The sequence below is a fragment of the Neltuma alba genome, unplaced genomic scaffold (genome assembly GCF_004799145.2).
Source record: "Neltuma alba isolate B1F8T4 unplaced genomic scaffold, ASM479914v2 tig00010134_pilon, whole genome shotgun sequence".
Classification (NCBI taxonomy): Eukaryota; Viridiplantae; Streptophyta; class Magnoliopsida; order Fabales; family Fabaceae; genus Neltuma; species Neltuma alba.
Window position 1 is genome coordinate 1,152,537 of NW_021635082.1, and position 17,487 is coordinate 1,170,023.

Sequence of the window (17,487 nt, forward strand, 5' to 3'; positions counted from 1 at the left end):
ATAATATTGAACCTAAAAAATTTCACGAGTGAAAACTTCTATGACAAATTTATAACTTAACAAAAGTGATATAGATAACACATGGAGTTGCCAACTCAGTATATTTAGCCAACTAATAGTGAAAATTAAACTAGATAATGACAAGGTGAAACGAAAGTCTCACAATATTTAAAAACTTTCAAAGGGATATTGAACCAAAAAAAAAAATCTAGATATCCAATGCTTCTAGGTGAAAATTTTTGAGACAAAATTTATACCTTAATCCTTTTTATAAGTTACTTTTAATTGCCTTATTAAAACTTAAAAAATAATTATGTCAATAAAAATTACTTAAAAATTCATTTGATTCTCATTTAAACTTTAAAGTAAAGCAATTAAAGCATTTTAGACATTATTACCCTCTCCATTAAAGTGTTTGAAAACTCAAGTTATTCAATTATACTACCTTCGGTTTTTAATATAAGAATTAGTTGACTAATTTGCATAAATTAAGAAAATTTATTAAGTTAGTCATTTATAATAAATAAGTATTGTCTTTCTTAAAATATCCTTACTAATCATGTTTATTAGCTAGAACTACCATTTGATGAAACATTTAATGTGCAACTACTACAAGACTTTTTTGAGAAAAAATGAATAAATATGAGACAAAGCAAATTTGAGTATTATATTTAGGACTAAATTGAATGTAAAACTAACTCTTATATTAAAGACTAGAGGTATTATTATATTTGATGAGGATATTAGTGAAACAAATTATCCTGAACTAACAAAATCTTTACTTTAAGTAGTGTTTGGTTGGATTTTTTTTAGGAGAATGGGAGGAAAAGTAAATGTTTTTGGAGGGAGAGAAACTATTTTTCAAATGCCACAAAATTGCCCATGACATTTTTTTCCATCTGTCCAGTATTACCCTCCTCACTTGAACCCTTTTTATGTTTGATTCACATGTGCTGGATTTATCTTTTTTTTTTTTTGGGTTTCATGCTTCCATTCTCGTCATGTCATAATATTTGTTTGGCCACCACATGTAATAATATATATTTACATAAAAAATATATAAATGAGGTTAATTATAAAAGAATAAGGAAGGATATAATTGGCTCTTAACCCCATAAATGTTATTAAAAAAAAAAAAGGAAGAGTATAAATGTCAATTTAGAATTGGCTCTCCTCCCCTTCACTCCCCTCCCTTTAGTTAACCATCCCTTGCCTCAAAAACACTTGTGAGGCAACTGACATATAGTGGGAAAAATTAACCTTCAAGTTCTTAGACCTTTACCAACTTTTTAATCAGGTCCCTGTCATGTTTTCCTTTTCATCAAGTCCTTGCTCCACATGCTTTTATTTAATCAGGTTTATATAATTTCACTTGATTTTTAATGAAGTCTTTGTAGTTTTTTTTTTTTTTAATTTTTCACTTGATTAAAACCTTATAAAAAGAGGGGCGAAAACTATAGGAATCAGATCAAAGTTCAGGACATGCACAATAATTATCCCTTTACAGTTTCACTACATCCCCGATGGAGCACTCAATCAAAATGACCCAATAAACACGTTTTATAATTGACAGAATATGTATCGGGAAAGCCAATAAAGCCATGATGGCATTCGTTTGATTCACCAGCTACTATAAATTTACAATCTGGCAGACGATTTAAATTCTTCATGTGACATTTCCACTTATACCACTTGTGTATACAATGACAACAAGAGTAATGATTCTAAACCCCACCATTTTCAAAAGCGAGGAATGAAATATAAAAATTGAATTGTGTAAATAGAATTCCAAGAAACCATTTATCTCCTTCTCAACTCAACTTTCTAATTTCATCATATTTTAAGAGATAAAAACATATTAAAATTAAATAAAACCATCCTCTCTTTTTTTTTACCAGCTAATAAAACCATCCTTTAAAATGCATATAAAAACATTTTTCATATAAAAGTGACAACAAATTTTTAAAATTCAAAAATTAGAAAATAATAGTTCTAATATAAATATTATAAAAGAATAAGGAAAGGCATAATTGTCAGCTTATAATTGACTCTCCTTACTCGTTGGCATTAAAAAAAAGAAAAAAAGAAAAACCATAACACGCAAAAACTGAAGCAGCTGATATATAGTTGGAAAAATTAATCTTTAGATTCTTATACTTCTACCAATTTTTTAATCAGGTTCCCATTGTTCTTTTTCTCTTATCAAGTCTTCCTCGTTTTACATGCCTTTTTTATTAGATCTTCAGAGTTTTACCTAATTTTTGATCAAATCCTTATAGTATTTTTTTTATCCGTTATTTTTCTTTTTATCTATCATCTAAACTAGAAGACTTGATAAAAAATTGGGTAAAAAAAAAGACCTCGTTAGAGGAGAAAAACTATAAGGACCTAATTAAAAATAGAAACAATAAGGACTATAAAAAGGAAAAAAAAAAAACCCATAGGTATCAGAATAAAAATCAGTTATAAGGACATTACACGTTAATTATCCCCGTGTAGTTTTTACTACATTGCCGATAGAACACTTGTTCAAAATGAACAAACAAACACGTTTTATTGAGCGAGAGAATATGTATTGGGATAGTCAACAAGGCTATGATTCCATAATGCTATGCATTTGTTTGATTCACCAGCTACTATAGATTTACAATCTGGCAGACGATTTAAATTCTTCCTCTGACATCTCCCACTTATACCACTTATGTATACAATGAAAACAAGAATAATGATTCTAAATGTCATTCCTGCACCATTTTTAAAGCAAGGAATGGGATATCAAAATTGAATTTTGTAAATAGAATTCCAATATCTATCGGAAGGTGGAATGAGATATCACTCTCTACCTAGTCTCATCTTCGGCCACATTGACATCTTTCAAACTGCCCAGTTTAACAATGTCTTCTACAAGAATTTTCCCATCTGTACCAACACAAATGAATGCAATGGCTGAGTAACATGGTTTATTTCACAATCAATGTTGATAATGAACATTGAACACACAATGACTATAAGCGAAATAGAATTCTAGCTGTGCAACTCAAGAGCTGCGTGGCATGAAACCGCCCAAAAAAATTATGAAAAATATAAGAGTGAGAACAGGTTAAACTGAGAGGGTGTATGAGCAAAAGGATACCAAATTCGCCAAATTAGAACTCCAGATGTCAATACATGAACATACTAATCTTTCTATCTACACAATCCAAGTTTCTATCTTGGCTGCAATTTTTTTTTTTTTTTTAAATCTCTGCCTTTCTGTTAAATTTTCCCCTACTGATTTTAGTAAGACATCAGACGCAAACTCTAGTTATAGAATAACTTCCCAGGAGTCGTTTTAAGATGTAACATATAGAAAAGTGACTAAAATTAGTAATAATAGAAGTTGTCCAAGGCAGCAGATGAAGCACCCTATATTAGAGAATTAACTAAATAGATAAGCAGTTATGCTTTAGGTATGGGTTAGTTTACGATTCAGTTTTAATTCTGGTCATATGAATCAACAGCACGGTTGTCATGTACACGTTAGAGTAAGCCTCAGAATAGCTATATATATTGCACCCTCATCATATACTAAGATTCAGAACGCATCTATTTCACTATATCATGGTTTCGCAACTGGTCAAATGTTTCAATCCAACCATCACACCTGGCCGCAACTGCAACGGCAAGGGCATCATCGACCAAAGCTTCCAACCTCTGTTCCTTCTAAGGATTCTAAGGGAGAGAAGATCGGCTCAACAGCTACTCCTAAGGATTTTTTTTTTTGGGGGGGGGGGAGATTGACTCAACAGCGATCTTGTCTCCTTCTAGCAAGAAGCCAACAATGACTTTTGAGTGAGAAAGAAATGGAGCAAAGAACAAAGGGCTTATGTTACTGGTGCAATGAGAAGCACGCAAGTGGTCACAGGTGCAGGGAGCCATGGGTTAATGGGTCATGATGCTTATAATACCAGCACACATAACAAATTCGAGTCTCTAATGGAAGTTCATGGTCCTGAAGGAGACAACCCAAGAGGACCTTCCCTTCAGCCAGCAGCCCTCGCCTGATTTCCACCACCACACCTCCTCACTCTATCATTGAGGACAAGGATGTTTTCCGTTAGGGGGGCGTGTTTGATAGGTGGCAGTAGGCTAAGTAGCTTGTAACTACTCTGGTTAGGGTATAACCACTTCAGTTAGGGATTTCAATCAGAATAAGTGAGTGGTAGAGAACTATTAATACCCCAGCGTGTACTCGTCTTGGTTGCTGAATAAAGAAATTATTCAGTCCCTATATTCTCACCTCCCCCCCCCCCTAAAAAAAGGAAAAAAAAAAAACCGCAGCTTATTTTCTCTGAGTACTCTTTCAACTGTCAGGATATTTTTAATATAAAATCAGCATTAGATTTTTATCATTTAGCTTGGGCTCCATCATAATGGAAGAACTCAAGTCTCTCCAAACTATTGCAAATCCTATGCCCCAAGATGCATACAGAAGAAGAATATTAGTTGAGCCATTGGGAATAGAGACTGGTCACTGGTTGGCCATCTCTCCCGTACAGGAGAAATTTCATCATATATCTGCAACAATCTATTCCAGGTAAATGCAAAAAGAGCAGCATTTTTCCTTTTCCGTTTTATTTTTATCTTTAACTCAAAAAATGCATGAGAACAAACAAGGGATGGAATCAGTAAACAATAAAAGAACAAGATGACAGACCTCTATCTTTAGAAAGATTGCTTATGAGTTCTTGAATTCCCTCCTTGCCCAAAGTATCCTTCAAGTAAATTGCAGCTGCTGCTACCTCTTCAGGAGTCACTTTCCCATCATAATCTCTGCAAAACATTCACCAATAATACTGACAATAATCACTACATTGAAGCCATGTAACTATTGGCATTTAAAGATTGGAGAGCAAAAACCATTAAGATGTGGTCAGTTCAACAAGTTCATTTTCAGCCAATTTCAGGTTTATTGTGTTCAACGATAGACCTTCAAAACAGCCTTGCCCCAAACTAAAAGAAGGGCTAGCCAAATCAAAATATTGTTCACCAGCCATGAACAATGCATCATTTCAGGCTCTGACCAAATGGCCGAGACCTTTAGTTTATAAGCATCCAATTAAAATGGTTGAAAGTCCTAAGAATTTCTCTCATATAATTGTAGAATTCGCCCGGGGGGGGCCTACACAAACAAGGAAACAATGTAAAAGAAATCATGAAGAATTTAAGCTCTTCCACACTCTTAAAACAATGCATTTTCTTTCTTGAGAGAATAAGAGCCGCTTTTTCTTTTTCTGCTACCTCTCCGTTTGCTAATTTCTTTCATATTAAATGAAGAATTCAATTTACCCGCTAAATTGAAAGGATCTACTCCCTACCTAGTGAGGTAAAGGGCCAGATAGTTCAAAAAATGACAAGTTTGGAAGATGAGGGGTGAAACCTTTCTGCTCTCTCAGGAAATAGATACCCCTCAACGTTATCAAGGCCTTATTATCATAATGAGAACAGCAATGTTACTGCTGTGAAAGGGGAATAATATCCTGTCATAAAGTGACAGAAATCATTGGATAAACTAGGTCAGAGGATATAAGTAATTCTTTTATAGTATGATGAAGAGAATTTGTCGCAGAATGCAAATCACCTTCTCAAAAGCTTCTAATTTTTCCATAAATATAAGCTAAAAATTCTTGTTAGTGGAATGAAAACATTGTACAAGAATCGTAGAGAATCCAAGAACCATTCGATGTTCCAACTAATAAGCGCAAGATAGCAGTGCCAGCTGTGATTATGGCCTTGGAGAAGGCAACACTACTTAGCGGATTATGTCAATAAAAAGAGAAAAAGGAAATACACATAATATCAGAGCCTTTATGACCACAAGATCAGAAGTTTCTTGCTTGCTAATTCCATAATTTTAAACAAATTAATTTCCATGCAACAAATATTCCTTAGTTTTAAATAAATTAAGTTTCATATTTGGAAGATTAATAAGCTTAACATCCAATTTTCTAGCTCAGTCACTTCAACCATGAAAGCTCTCACAAGTTGATGTAGCTTATTCATTTGCAAATAAGATGAGCCATGTTCAAACACTTCACAAGCTGAACATGAATAGTTCATAAACAAATCAATTCATTTACACTTCTAGACACATGGTTAGCCTATGTGTTCTCCACAGTTCAAGCAAAGGAGTATTACAAACATTAACACAGCCATTCATGAATGGTTAGGCCTTCTATTAACAATTCAAGTTTTTGGGTTAGACAAAAGCAACCAACAAAAGACGCATTGTCAAAGGGAAAGTACAAACCTATCTAGCAGTCTCCAACGATCACCTATTTTTGCATCAACATCATCTATTTCCTTCTCAAGCTTTTGGAGCATAGCATCAACCTGAAGGAATATTGTCAATTGCAAAAAGCATAAATAACCAGTTGGTTTACTAGTTTTTCAAGGAAAAAAAAATGATATGGGGACGTTACTTTCTCTATGAGTGCTGAGGACAGCTCATCCCGTTCATCCAACTCTGTAGTATGCTCATTTTCCTCTCGTGCATCTTTATATGCCTTCAAGGCATCTCTTCCATCAGTTGTACCATCTTTTCCTACCATGCTGTTATAAAGTTCTATCTGGAATCATACAAATCAGAAGCACGAACTAAGTTCAGGAAGGTCCCATATGGATTAAGATTCAAATTTCCAAATGGACCACATCTAATTACAAATTTTTAAATAGATAAGCTGCTATCCAACTTAATCAAAGAATTTCCGAAGACATGAGAATATAATTGTTAAACATAATCTATCAAAGTCCATTCTTAGGCTTGACAAGTGCTATGGGTTAAAATTTAAGAGAAATTCCAGAGAATGTGTGCTACCCTGAAATTTTCTTGTCTTTCCTGAATGATAAGGAGAAAGAAAAATCAGGTCAAAAGAAAATGACATTTTGGAGTTTTATCAACAATTTGCTTGTGTGGGCGGAGATCCAGTATTTTCTGAATCCTCTTGTGAATGAAAAGGATAGGAGAAGAATTTTGCTCAAACGGAAAATTGATGGAGGCGTGTGCAAGATTCAGAATCAGTCACATGCAACTCTAGTGGCTTCAGTTGTGAATAGAACTTCCTACACAAGTTCAATCAAGCAACTATGGCATAGAAGATTGGTTCATACTTCTATGATCTTAAATGTTGCATTGAAATATTGTAAAGAGAAACTGATGAAAATGAAAAGTTAAATTTTGGGACTCCTATCATTCCAAGCATTGATGATAAGAGCATTCTTCAACTCAACCAGCATTTGTTCCATTCTTTTCAAGAAACGGATATGGGAAAACTGAAATATCTTCTGGGAATTAAAGTTGCTCAATCTTGAACCAAGGTTGCTGTATCATAGAGAAAATATGGCTTAGACATACTGGTTGAAACAGAATTGTGATGGGACCAAAGCACAATAGTAGAAAACTGACACTGATTTATATTAAATCAAGTACTCTTCCCCTCAGTGAAGTCAAAGAGTTTTACAATACAAGAAAACTCACACAAGATACAATACAAGAAAAGTGATCCCCACATACAAAATATTGAGGGCAGGGTGTGGAAGATGTGAAAACAAGTAACAAATAATAGAAGTTCCACCATACCTCTTTATCAACAAGCCTCAAAAATTCTTCACGCTCTCTGCTAACTGACTGCCATCAAAATGAGAGAAAAACACGTATAAATATATGTATCATAGACAAGAAAATGCAATCAGCCATACTGAGACAATCAAAAGATTTTGAACACAAATTCTCACAGATGCTGAAGCTAAAACAGCCAATGCACGACTGAGTTCACACAGCTGCTCTTGCCTTTCCAATGCCCTAGCTCTAGCAAGTTGTTGTGCTTCTGAAGCTGTGGATATATTTATCTCTTTCGAGGCCATATTGTCTTGACCAGAATTGGACCCCATTTTTGCTTGCTCCACCTCTTCTCTGTCTTCCTCCTCCTACATTGTGGGAAACTCATTTGTTCAAGGCAGAGTCACTTGAATGTTCATTAATACCAAGATATTAAGCCCAACATTTTAAACCTAGAAAAAAAAAAAACCTTGAGGGGAACTCTCTTCATCTCAAATGGTCAACCTGAGGCTTTAACCTAACAATTAGTGGAAGACAATGCTTCTGTACCTTAAATGCTCAGTATTTATTGACAGATTAATCTGAGCAATATTGGAAACTAAAGGTTTTGACCTAATTATTGATTGTTAATTATTAAATAATAATCAATCGGAATCAAATAATAATTCTGTATCTCGAAAGAATTTTATATTTTTAAGGATACCAGCACATGCTACCTATTTTTTTTTATCAACTACTGACGGATAAATTAATGCAATATCAGTAATTGAGCAAAGAGAGAAATGCTGATATTCTAGTGCAACAATCGAAGCTTCAAATCAAACAAGTGGAGGGACCGAAAAAAAAAAGCCCAATATACACCTTGATAAGTTCTTCCTGCATTTCAAGGAACTCCAATTTCCTCCTCCTTTCTGAGACTGAATCCCCAGAGGGTAAAGAAGTAACACCAACAGTATCTACCACTTCATCAGGGAGAGAAGAAAGCGTAGCCTGAACAGCTTCTTCTGGCTTCAACCTCCCAGACACAGTGAATGCCCTGTAAAGAGCATCATGCAAGACTTCAGGATGCATATATTTGGTAAGGTTTTACTAATTATAGTTTCTTTTTGGTGCGGAAGCTTTAAAATTACCTAGAAAGTATCAAAAGAGATGATGGTACAGAGTGATTCAGAGATAATTCCAACCAATCCCGAAGCTACATGAGAATAAGAACAATTTAATAGTGAGGTTTATGTCCGTCAAAAAGGAATCACAAATTTTTCATGACAAAAAACCTGTTGGCGCATTTCTTCAACAGAAAGCAATCCAAGCATGCCTCGCTCTGTACATTCTTCGCGAAGTTCAGCTTCTGAAAGGGAATCCACACCTTCCGCTTGAATTAACACATCATCTTCCTTAATCCTAATCCCCCAACCCAAAAAAAAAAAAAAAAAAAACACAGAAAAGAAAATGTTAGACATAACACATACTACTCCCTCCATTCCTTGTTATAAGAAACTACCAAAATCACACGGTTCAAAATGCTAGTTAAATTTAATTAAAAGCAATAAATGTGTCAAATATATACATATTTTTCCAATTATACCTTTGTTTGTATTTGTGGAGTGTGAAAATTCACTCATTCATATTATTTCATATGATCTGAGTACAATTTATAGAGTCCGGATGGGAGTATGCAATCCGGTTACAATCAATAATAATAATGCAAAGAGATTACAATCAATCAGTAATAATGCAATATCACAAGAAATCAGAAACTTATTCTAGGTAATTAATAGAGAAAATCAAGGGAGAAGATGGGGGAGAGGATCACGGCTTCTAACACTCCCCCTCAAGCTGGAGAGTAAATGTCAACCATTCCCAACTTGCTCCGAAGCCCTTCAAACTTGACTTTGGCTAACGGCTTGGTCATGATGTCAGCAATCTGATCAGTTGAACGCACATAGTTCAAGTTAATGGTGCCATCTTCGACCTTTTCTTTGATGAAGTGCCGATCAATGTCAACATGCTTTGTTCGGTCGTGATACACAGGATTTTTAGTCATTTCAATGCTGGCCTGATTATCACACCAGAGATTCATAAGTCCTTCATAGGAAATTCTCAATTCCTTCAGGAGTCTAATCACCCACATTCCTTCACATACCCCAAGGGTTACAGCTCTTAGCTCAGCTTCAGCACTGCTCCTTGAGACTATTGTTTGTTTCTTGCTTCGCCAAGTGACTAGGTTTCCCCGAACATAAGTGCAGTATCTTGTGACTGATCTCCTGTTATCCACAGCTCTCCCATGATCTGCATCAGTGTAGACCTCTATGATCCTTGTATTCCCCTTTCGAAAGAATATTCTTCTTCCAAGATTGAGTTTGAGGTAGGTGAGGATTCTGTATACTGCTTCCATGTGTTCTTCCTGGGGTTGATGCATAAATTGGCTTACCACTCCAACTGCATAGCTAATGTTAGGCCTTGTATGAGTCAAGTAGATCAGTTTACCCACAAGTCTTCTGTACCTTTCTGAGTTAACCGGTGTCCCGTTTGGTTTCACTTCCAGATTGCATGACTCTTCCATAGGAGTCTCACTAGGCTTAGCCCCAAGTATTCCTGTTTTGTGGAGTAAGTCAAGTGTGTATTTTCGTTGAGACACACTTATACCCTTTTTGGATCTAGCAACTTCCATTCCAAGAAAGTACTTCATTTGTCCTAGGTCCTTCACTTGGAATTCCCTAGCCAGGGCTTTCTTGAGATGGGAGATAGAAACCTCATCATTGCCAATTATGACTATATCATCCACATACACAATTAGGATCGTTACCTTTCCATCACTGTGTTTGACGAAAAGAGTGTGATCAGCTTGTCCTTGAATGTAACCAAACCTTTTGATCGCTTTGGCAAACCTATCGAACCAAGCTCGTGGAGACTATTTCAGGCCATACAATGATTTCTTCAATTTGCAAACTGAGTTGGGTGGAGCTATTACTCCATCTAGAATTTCCATGTATACTTCCTCCTCCAAATCTCCATTTAGGAAAGCATTCTTCACGTCTAGCTGATGTAGAGACCAGTCAAGGTTAGCAGCAAGGGATAAGAGTACCTGGATGGTGTTGAATTTTGCCACTGGAGCAAACATTTCTTGATAATCAATCCCATAGGTTTGAGTGTACCCTTTAGCCACTAATCTTCCTTTGTACTTGTTGATGCTTCCATCAGGATTGAATTTAGGGGTGAAGATCCACCTGCAGCCCACTGCTTTCTTGCCCTCAGGAAGTGTGGTAATATCCCACGTGTTGTTTTCCTTCAAGGCTCTTAACTCCTCATATGTAGCATGTTTCCAATTAGGATCTGTCATAGCCTGTTGAAATGTTTCTGGAATCTTCACCTGTGAACTATTCACTACAAAGGTTTGCATTTGCACAGATAAATTGCCATAGGAAACAAATTTTTGAATAGGATGCTGAGTACACGATCTTACCCCCTTTCTGAGTGCAATAGGCCATCCCAGCTCTTTAGGATCCAACTCCAGATTGGAATCATGTTGCTGCCTTGGAATGGAAGGAACCCTACTACCTGATTGAGGACTTGAGTACTCTGTTACCCCTGCATCAATTTTAGCATTGGTTTCCATTGGGTGAGGAGTGTTTGTGGTGTTTTGGTGTTTTGGAGAAGGTGTAGGACTAGGGGTTTGTGATTCTGGTTCAAGGATTTCTTCTTGAGGTGTGGAAGATTCAAGAGGGTTAAGAGGTAGGTTGGAGGTGGTTATAGGTTCAAGTGTAATTAGCCATTCTACTCTATAGTGCTCCCCCTGAATGGGTAATTTGGGGTAGCAAGCGTCATCCTCGTAAAAGACGGTATCTTTGGAGATTATGAGTTTTCTGGTAGTAGGACTATAACACTTATACCCTTTTTGGGTGGAGGAATACCCGAGGAAAATACATTTTTCTGCTCTAGCACCTAGTTTGCCTCCATCATGTTTATGAACAAAGACAACACACCCAAAGATCTTTTGGGGAATGGAATTGATGATAGGTGAGGTGGGATAAGTCTCGAGGAATTTCTGAATAGGGCTACTGAAATGGAGGATTTTGGAGGCCATGCGATTGATAAAGTAAGCTGCGGTTAGTACAGCATCTCCCCAAAACATATTTGGAACGTTTCTTTCCATCATAATAGCTCGAGTTACTTCCAAAAGATGTCTATTCTTTCGCTCAGCAATTCTATTTTGTTGGGGGGTATAGACACATGAGGTTTGGTGATGGATTCCTTCCTGCTCAAGAAATTCCCTAAAGGCTCCACTCACGTATTTTTTGGCATTGTCACTTCTCAAAACTTTGATGGGAATTTGGAATTGGGTTCTCACAAACGAGCAAAAGTTTTTGAAAATTTGTAAGGCTTCAGATTTCTCTTTCATAAGGTAAACCCATGTGACCCGGGTGTGATCATCTATGAATGTGATAAACCACCTTGTGCCTGTTCGGGTGTTGGTTTTGGCAGGTCCCCAAATGTCGGTATGGATCATTGTGAACAGGGCAGTAGGTTTGTAAGTATGTTTGGGATAAGAGACGTGAGTTTGTTTTGCAATTTGGCACGTTTCACATTGGAAAGGAGAAGAATTTTTATTGAATAAAGTTGAAAACACATGCTTCATATAATCAAAGCTGGGGTGGCCTAATCTTAGATGCCACAACATTACATTTTTATTCTAAGAATTGGAGCTAACCATAGCTTTCTTTGCTCCTGCTATCTTCATATCCTTTCCTTCAAAGTAGTAGAGTCCATCCCATTCTTTAGCAGTCAAAATCTTCCTCCCCAAGGTCGAATCCTGAAAAACACATTTAACATCATCAAAGATGACACCCGACATACGTGCCCTTTAGTTAATTTGCTCACAGAAATAAGATTGCAAGTAAGAGCAGGGACAAACAAAACATTATGGATTTCCAGATCTTCAAATAGAGCCACAATGCCAACACCCTCAACTTTAGTATATAGTCCAGTTGCTACTTTTACCCTAAGGTTCTCATGGCAATATTTGAGGGATTTGAAGAAGGACTTATTACCAGTCATGTGATCTGTAGCACTGGAGTCAATAATCCAAGTCTCATCACTAGTTACCATTGCATTAAGGGCTATAATAGAGTTACCTGACTGTATCAAGTTCACGTTGGGAACAGATTTTGACTTGTTTTGTTTTTCAAGTATCTTACGAAGCATTTAAAGCTCTTCTCTGGTCAACTGGTCTCCATCGTCACCTCTTTCTTCAGATGAGGTGTGGTGGCTCTTTCTATCTTCTCGTTGTTTCTGCTTCCCTTGGGTTGGTTTTCCATGTAGTTTCCAACATTCATCTCTGGTGTGGCCTTTCTTGTTACAATGATTGCACCACTTGTTCCCTTTCTTCTCAGGCCCTTCTGATGTCTGGAACCCTCTCGTCACCAATACCGAGCCCTCTGCTGGGGTCAGGTTACCTTGGGTGAGGTGTCTTCGGCTTTCTTCGAACTTAACCATACTGAAGACTTCAAATAGGGATGACAGAGGTGTCAGTCCCATAATTCTCTCCCTCACTTCTTCAAACACATCATTCAAGCCCAACAGAAAGTCATATGTTCGTCCCTTTTCCACCAATTGTCTGTAGTAATTAGCATCATCTATATCCTTCCAAGGATGTACTTCAAAGAGATCCAATTGCTGCCATATCTTTGTCAAAGTACTGTAGTATTGTGTTACAGTTAAGTTGCCTTGCTTCAGATCTTTGAGTTGCCTCTTGAGATCTAATAAGGCTGCAGTGTTGTCGAGGGTAGAGTAGGTCCGCTTAGCAGCATCCCAGATTTCCTTGGCTGTGCTTGCAAAAAGGTATCCTTCACTGATTTCGAGAGTCATTGAATTGCACAACCAAGACATCACCTGATTATTTTCAGCGAACCAGGTGTCAAATTTGGGGTCATTATGTGAAGGGTGTTGTGCTTCTCCATTGATATACTTCTCCTTACGCTTCCCACGCAGATACATTAAGACACTTTGAGACCATTGGAGATAGTTGCTACCATTAAGTTTGTGAGCTACCCTCATAGCTTGAGGTTCAGTGGCTATTGTCAAGTCTGATTCTGCAGTAGAGTTTTTAGAAGGAGTAGCTTGAGTATTAGAAGATGTACCGGACATGAGGGCCCTTGGAATATTGCGAATAGATCCAAAAAGTGGTGGAAATTCTGGGTCATCCATTTTCTGGGTCTCTGGAAGGTACTGGAGGTCTCTGGCGGCGACGCGTGGGCTTCACGCGCTGGAACAGTGACAGGGGCGTGGTGGCGCGTGGACTTCACACGCAGAGCTTGTGACGGCGCGTGACAGTCACACGCAGCTCCGTTCGACGTCGGCTTCTGGGGACTGGCCGATCAAGGGATGCCGGTGAGGATTGGAGGGGTGGTGTCGTCCACGCAGCTCTTCTTGCACCAGTTTGAGGATGCCTCACTCTCTCTCTCTCTCTCCCCCTCGCTGTCTCTCTCTCTGTGGCTCACAGCAGACGTTCAAGGAGCTTTTCTGGGTTCAGACCGAACCCAGTGCTCTGATACCATATTTGTGGAGTGTGAAAATTCACTCATTCATATTATTTCATATGATCTGAGTACAATTTATAGAGTCCGGATAGGAGTATGCAATCCGGTTACAATCAATAATAATAATGCAAAGAGATTACAATCAATCAGTAATAATGCAGTATCACAAGAAATCAGGAACTTATTCTAGATAATTAATAGAGAAAATCAAGGGAGAAGATGGGGGAGAGGATCACGGCTTCTAACAGTTTGTAAAGAAAGTACATAAGAAATAATCAGTAAAAATTTATTATACAGAGATAATAAGTGGCATATATTTAATGGGAGTAAAAGTGAAAAGACTAGCTTAAAATTTCAGACAAAGGGAATTTGATTATTATATTTAGGGACATCACTATGAGAGAGATTGTTTTTTATAAAAAGAGATGGAGGGAGTATTATGGAGTCTCGCGGATTTTTTCTCTGATTGAGCAACACAGATAAAATAGTGAACAATTCTGATGCATTCTTGTCAATTAAAATTCTAATAATTTTGAACTACCAGAAAATAAATATTGTGAAGTAGACATTTCGTGGCAATATGTTCCTAATCAAACATGACCAAGATACATGAGCAGGGACCAGCCCAGCATGACAAACTAGATTTTTTTCCCCCCCCCCCCCTGTTGTACCTTAGGGCTAAAGTTAGTAAAACCTAAGTTTGATGCTAAGTTGTTTCCTCCCCAATCCTCAGTTAAAAAGACAAAACTCACGTCAAGTTGCCTATAGTCATTAGGTCAAGTTCGTGGATAAATTTACAAGTGCACATATGCATTATAACAACTAACAATAGCAAAATAACAAAGTGAATGGAGAGCTTAACCTAATGTATATAAGCAACTTGACCTAAGTTTTGTCCCAATTAAAAATATATGGCTTACAAAGAATGCACAATAAAATGATAAAGATAGGAAGAAAAAAGGCATTCCTGCTCAAATACTCATTCTAAAGAGAATATCATGAACCTGGCAATTTCTATAAAGCTAGATATATAAAAATTGCAATCTGGGGAAAAAAAAAAGTTGATTTTCCAATCTTCACTTTTACAACTGGATGTCAGGGCTCAGACTAGGTTAAAAATTAAAGGCATAAGCCAGCTCTACGGCATATCAATTCCCATTTGATCTACTTTGCTTGGAGACCACAGAAACTATTGTGGGATACACCATACCCATGCATGCAAGTTGCTCATAATATGAGATGATGCTTATTACCTCTGTAGGCATCTTCGTAACATGTAACGCAGGTATGCATCAGTTCCAAAAGGGCTGATTCCCATGTACTTGCACATATTGACCAATCGTGCCCTAAGAATAGTAGAAAGCCAACAGATTTCACCATACCACCTCACAACTTAAAAACACAGTATGTTAAAATCAAACAAAAGCTATGAAATCCACCTGCTAATATTATCTAGAGTAAGTTCATCATTAAACAACTTGGCAAAGCCCAGAATTTCGTCATTAGAAACACGGGCACCTCTTCTAACCTGCACAAAAATATGAAGTGGACAAGGGTTATAGAGAAAAGGGAAATATGTGGACAGAATAGCTATGAATTATTCTACAAAACTGAACTTTTGACCTTGTTCAAAAACTCATCAAGATCTTCTGCTGTTCGCTTTATTTCTCCACTACGTGAGTTTTGAATTTCTTTTGCCATTTCTTTGACTGTATCTTGGAGGAACTTTGCATACTCTATTCTAGCATGGAGCCTTCTCTTTAATGCTTCCTACATATTGAGCATGTGAATTGAACAAAGACAGTAAAACTGATCATGCAAAACCCGAACAATCACAATGCTATAAAATACTAATGTAAACTCCAAAAACAAGTGCAAAATGTATGCATTGATACAAACTAATAAAACTCAACATAAATGTTGTTAACACTATTGCACTAATGGAAAAAATTTCAAACAGGGTTATCATCATCAGTGGCTACCGTCTTTGTAAACAATGTGGAGCATACATTGGCAATGATCATGCAAATTGATATATGGAGACAATTGACGTCTACGCACAAATATTATCTCATCATATATAGTTTATCAAGTCCTAACTCACATATTTTGCAATGAGAACTTTGATACAAGAAACAACAAATCAAGACCCCCCCCCCCCAAAAAAAAAAAAAGACGTTGCAAAAATATGACCAAATGACATATGGAATTTGTTATACTCAGCACTATCAGCACCTGTTCTTTCATTTTGTCTTGAAATGTTGATGGCAACATGTTGGGGAATAACTTCAGAAATACTGGAAGCAAAAATTCCATAAAGGGAACTATGATGAAAACTGCAAAAGGAACTAGCCTTAAAATGTCAGCAATAGTCCGAGTCAGTTGTTGTCTCTCCCTTCTAGAGAGACTCTTCCCACCAGCAAGTTTCAACAACAATCTTGAGCTGATTCTTACATCTGCCCACAGCAGCTTGAAACCCAACCAGTAGTGTTGCATCGTTGATAGAAACTCCCCTTTCCAATGAACAAGTTTCTTGGACCAGTCCTCCCTGCAGTAAGGATTGACAAACCATATATCTACGTTATCACATATTAACATATGATAGTTATGCTGGGGATGACATACAAAAGAAGGATCCCAACCTGCTCATAGATGCTACAGTTCTAAAAGCAGGACCAATCCCCAAAATCACAGCCCACAATCTCTTTAAAGTAGTTCGAACAATGTTTTGAGGCTCTTGCAACCGTTTTGCCTTTGCTTTAGCTTTTGCAGTGCTTAAACCTTCAACAGCTTGATCACACTCCTCTGGAGATGCTTCTGTCCTCTTCTTAGCAACCATTTCATCACTTTTCTCATCATCACTACCTAGTTCAGGTTGTTTAGCAGCTGCAGTGGAAAACCCATGCAAGAACTGCAACAAGCATCTTGTACTTATCAAAGTGTTTGATACCAATCTACGATCAGCGGGTACAGATCTTGTTAATTCATAGCATCTTTGTCTATATTGTTCCAATGCAGAGAGGTTGAAGAATTCCTCGTTGGGCAATGATATTCTTTCATAATCTTTTACGTGCTTAAAATTTGTAGGCGTGTTCAAAGAAGAGACTTGAAGAGGATTTGAATTCAAATTTTCTACAGCAATAACATGCCACTGAGAACTTATAATCGAACGGGCGCAGATATTGACATAATGATCAACAAATCTTCTCCTGTTCAAAATAGCTCTAGTGGCCATTATCCAGGTCAGCTCTCTTCAGCGGTAAAAACACATCTACATCTGTCAAAAAACATCTAATTAAGCTTCTTCAAACATATTAACCCAAGTGACAATAAAAAACATGAGAAATAGAAAGA

At 37.0% G+C, this 17,487-nt stretch overlaps 1 protein-coding gene across 1 annotated transcript; it reads right to left on the bottom strand.

The window, feature by feature from the left end:
* Window positions 1–2,575: 2,575 nt before the first annotated feature.
* On the bottom strand, window positions 2,576–17,368 carry LOC114754427 (mitochondrial proton/calcium exchanger protein-like). Its single transcript, XM_028943194.1, has 14 exons — window positions 16,776–17,368; window positions 16,369–16,681; window positions 15,757–15,903; window positions 15,573–15,661; window positions 15,387–15,479; window positions 8,872–8,998; window positions 8,728–8,792; window positions 8,459–8,633; window positions 7,774–7,965; window positions 7,619–7,666; window positions 6,462–6,608; window positions 6,290–6,372; window positions 4,697–4,812; window positions 2,576–2,919 (listed from the first exon to the last, which is right to left on the bottom strand). Exons 1-14 carry the CDS (start codon window positions 17,366–17,368, stop codon window positions 2,840–2,842), a joined length of 2,268 nt encoding a protein of 755 aa, XP_028799027.1. The 3' UTR covers window positions 2,576–2,839.
* Between the last annotated feature and the right edge of the window lie 119 nt (window positions 17,369–17,487).

Coding starts and splice junctions, on each gene's coding strand:
- LOC114754427 (XM_028943194.1), bottom strand. CDS start 17,368: ATGGCCACTAGAGCTATTTTGAACAGGAGAAGATTTGTTGATCATTAT. Junction 8,999..15,386: donor TTACGAAGATGCCTACAGAG/GTAATAAGCATC, acceptor TTGGGGGATTAG/GATTAAGGAAGATGATGTGT. Junction 8,634..8,727: donor TCTCTTTTGATACTTTCTAG/GTAATTTTAAAG, acceptor TGCTCTTTACAG/GGCATTCACTGTGTCTGGGA.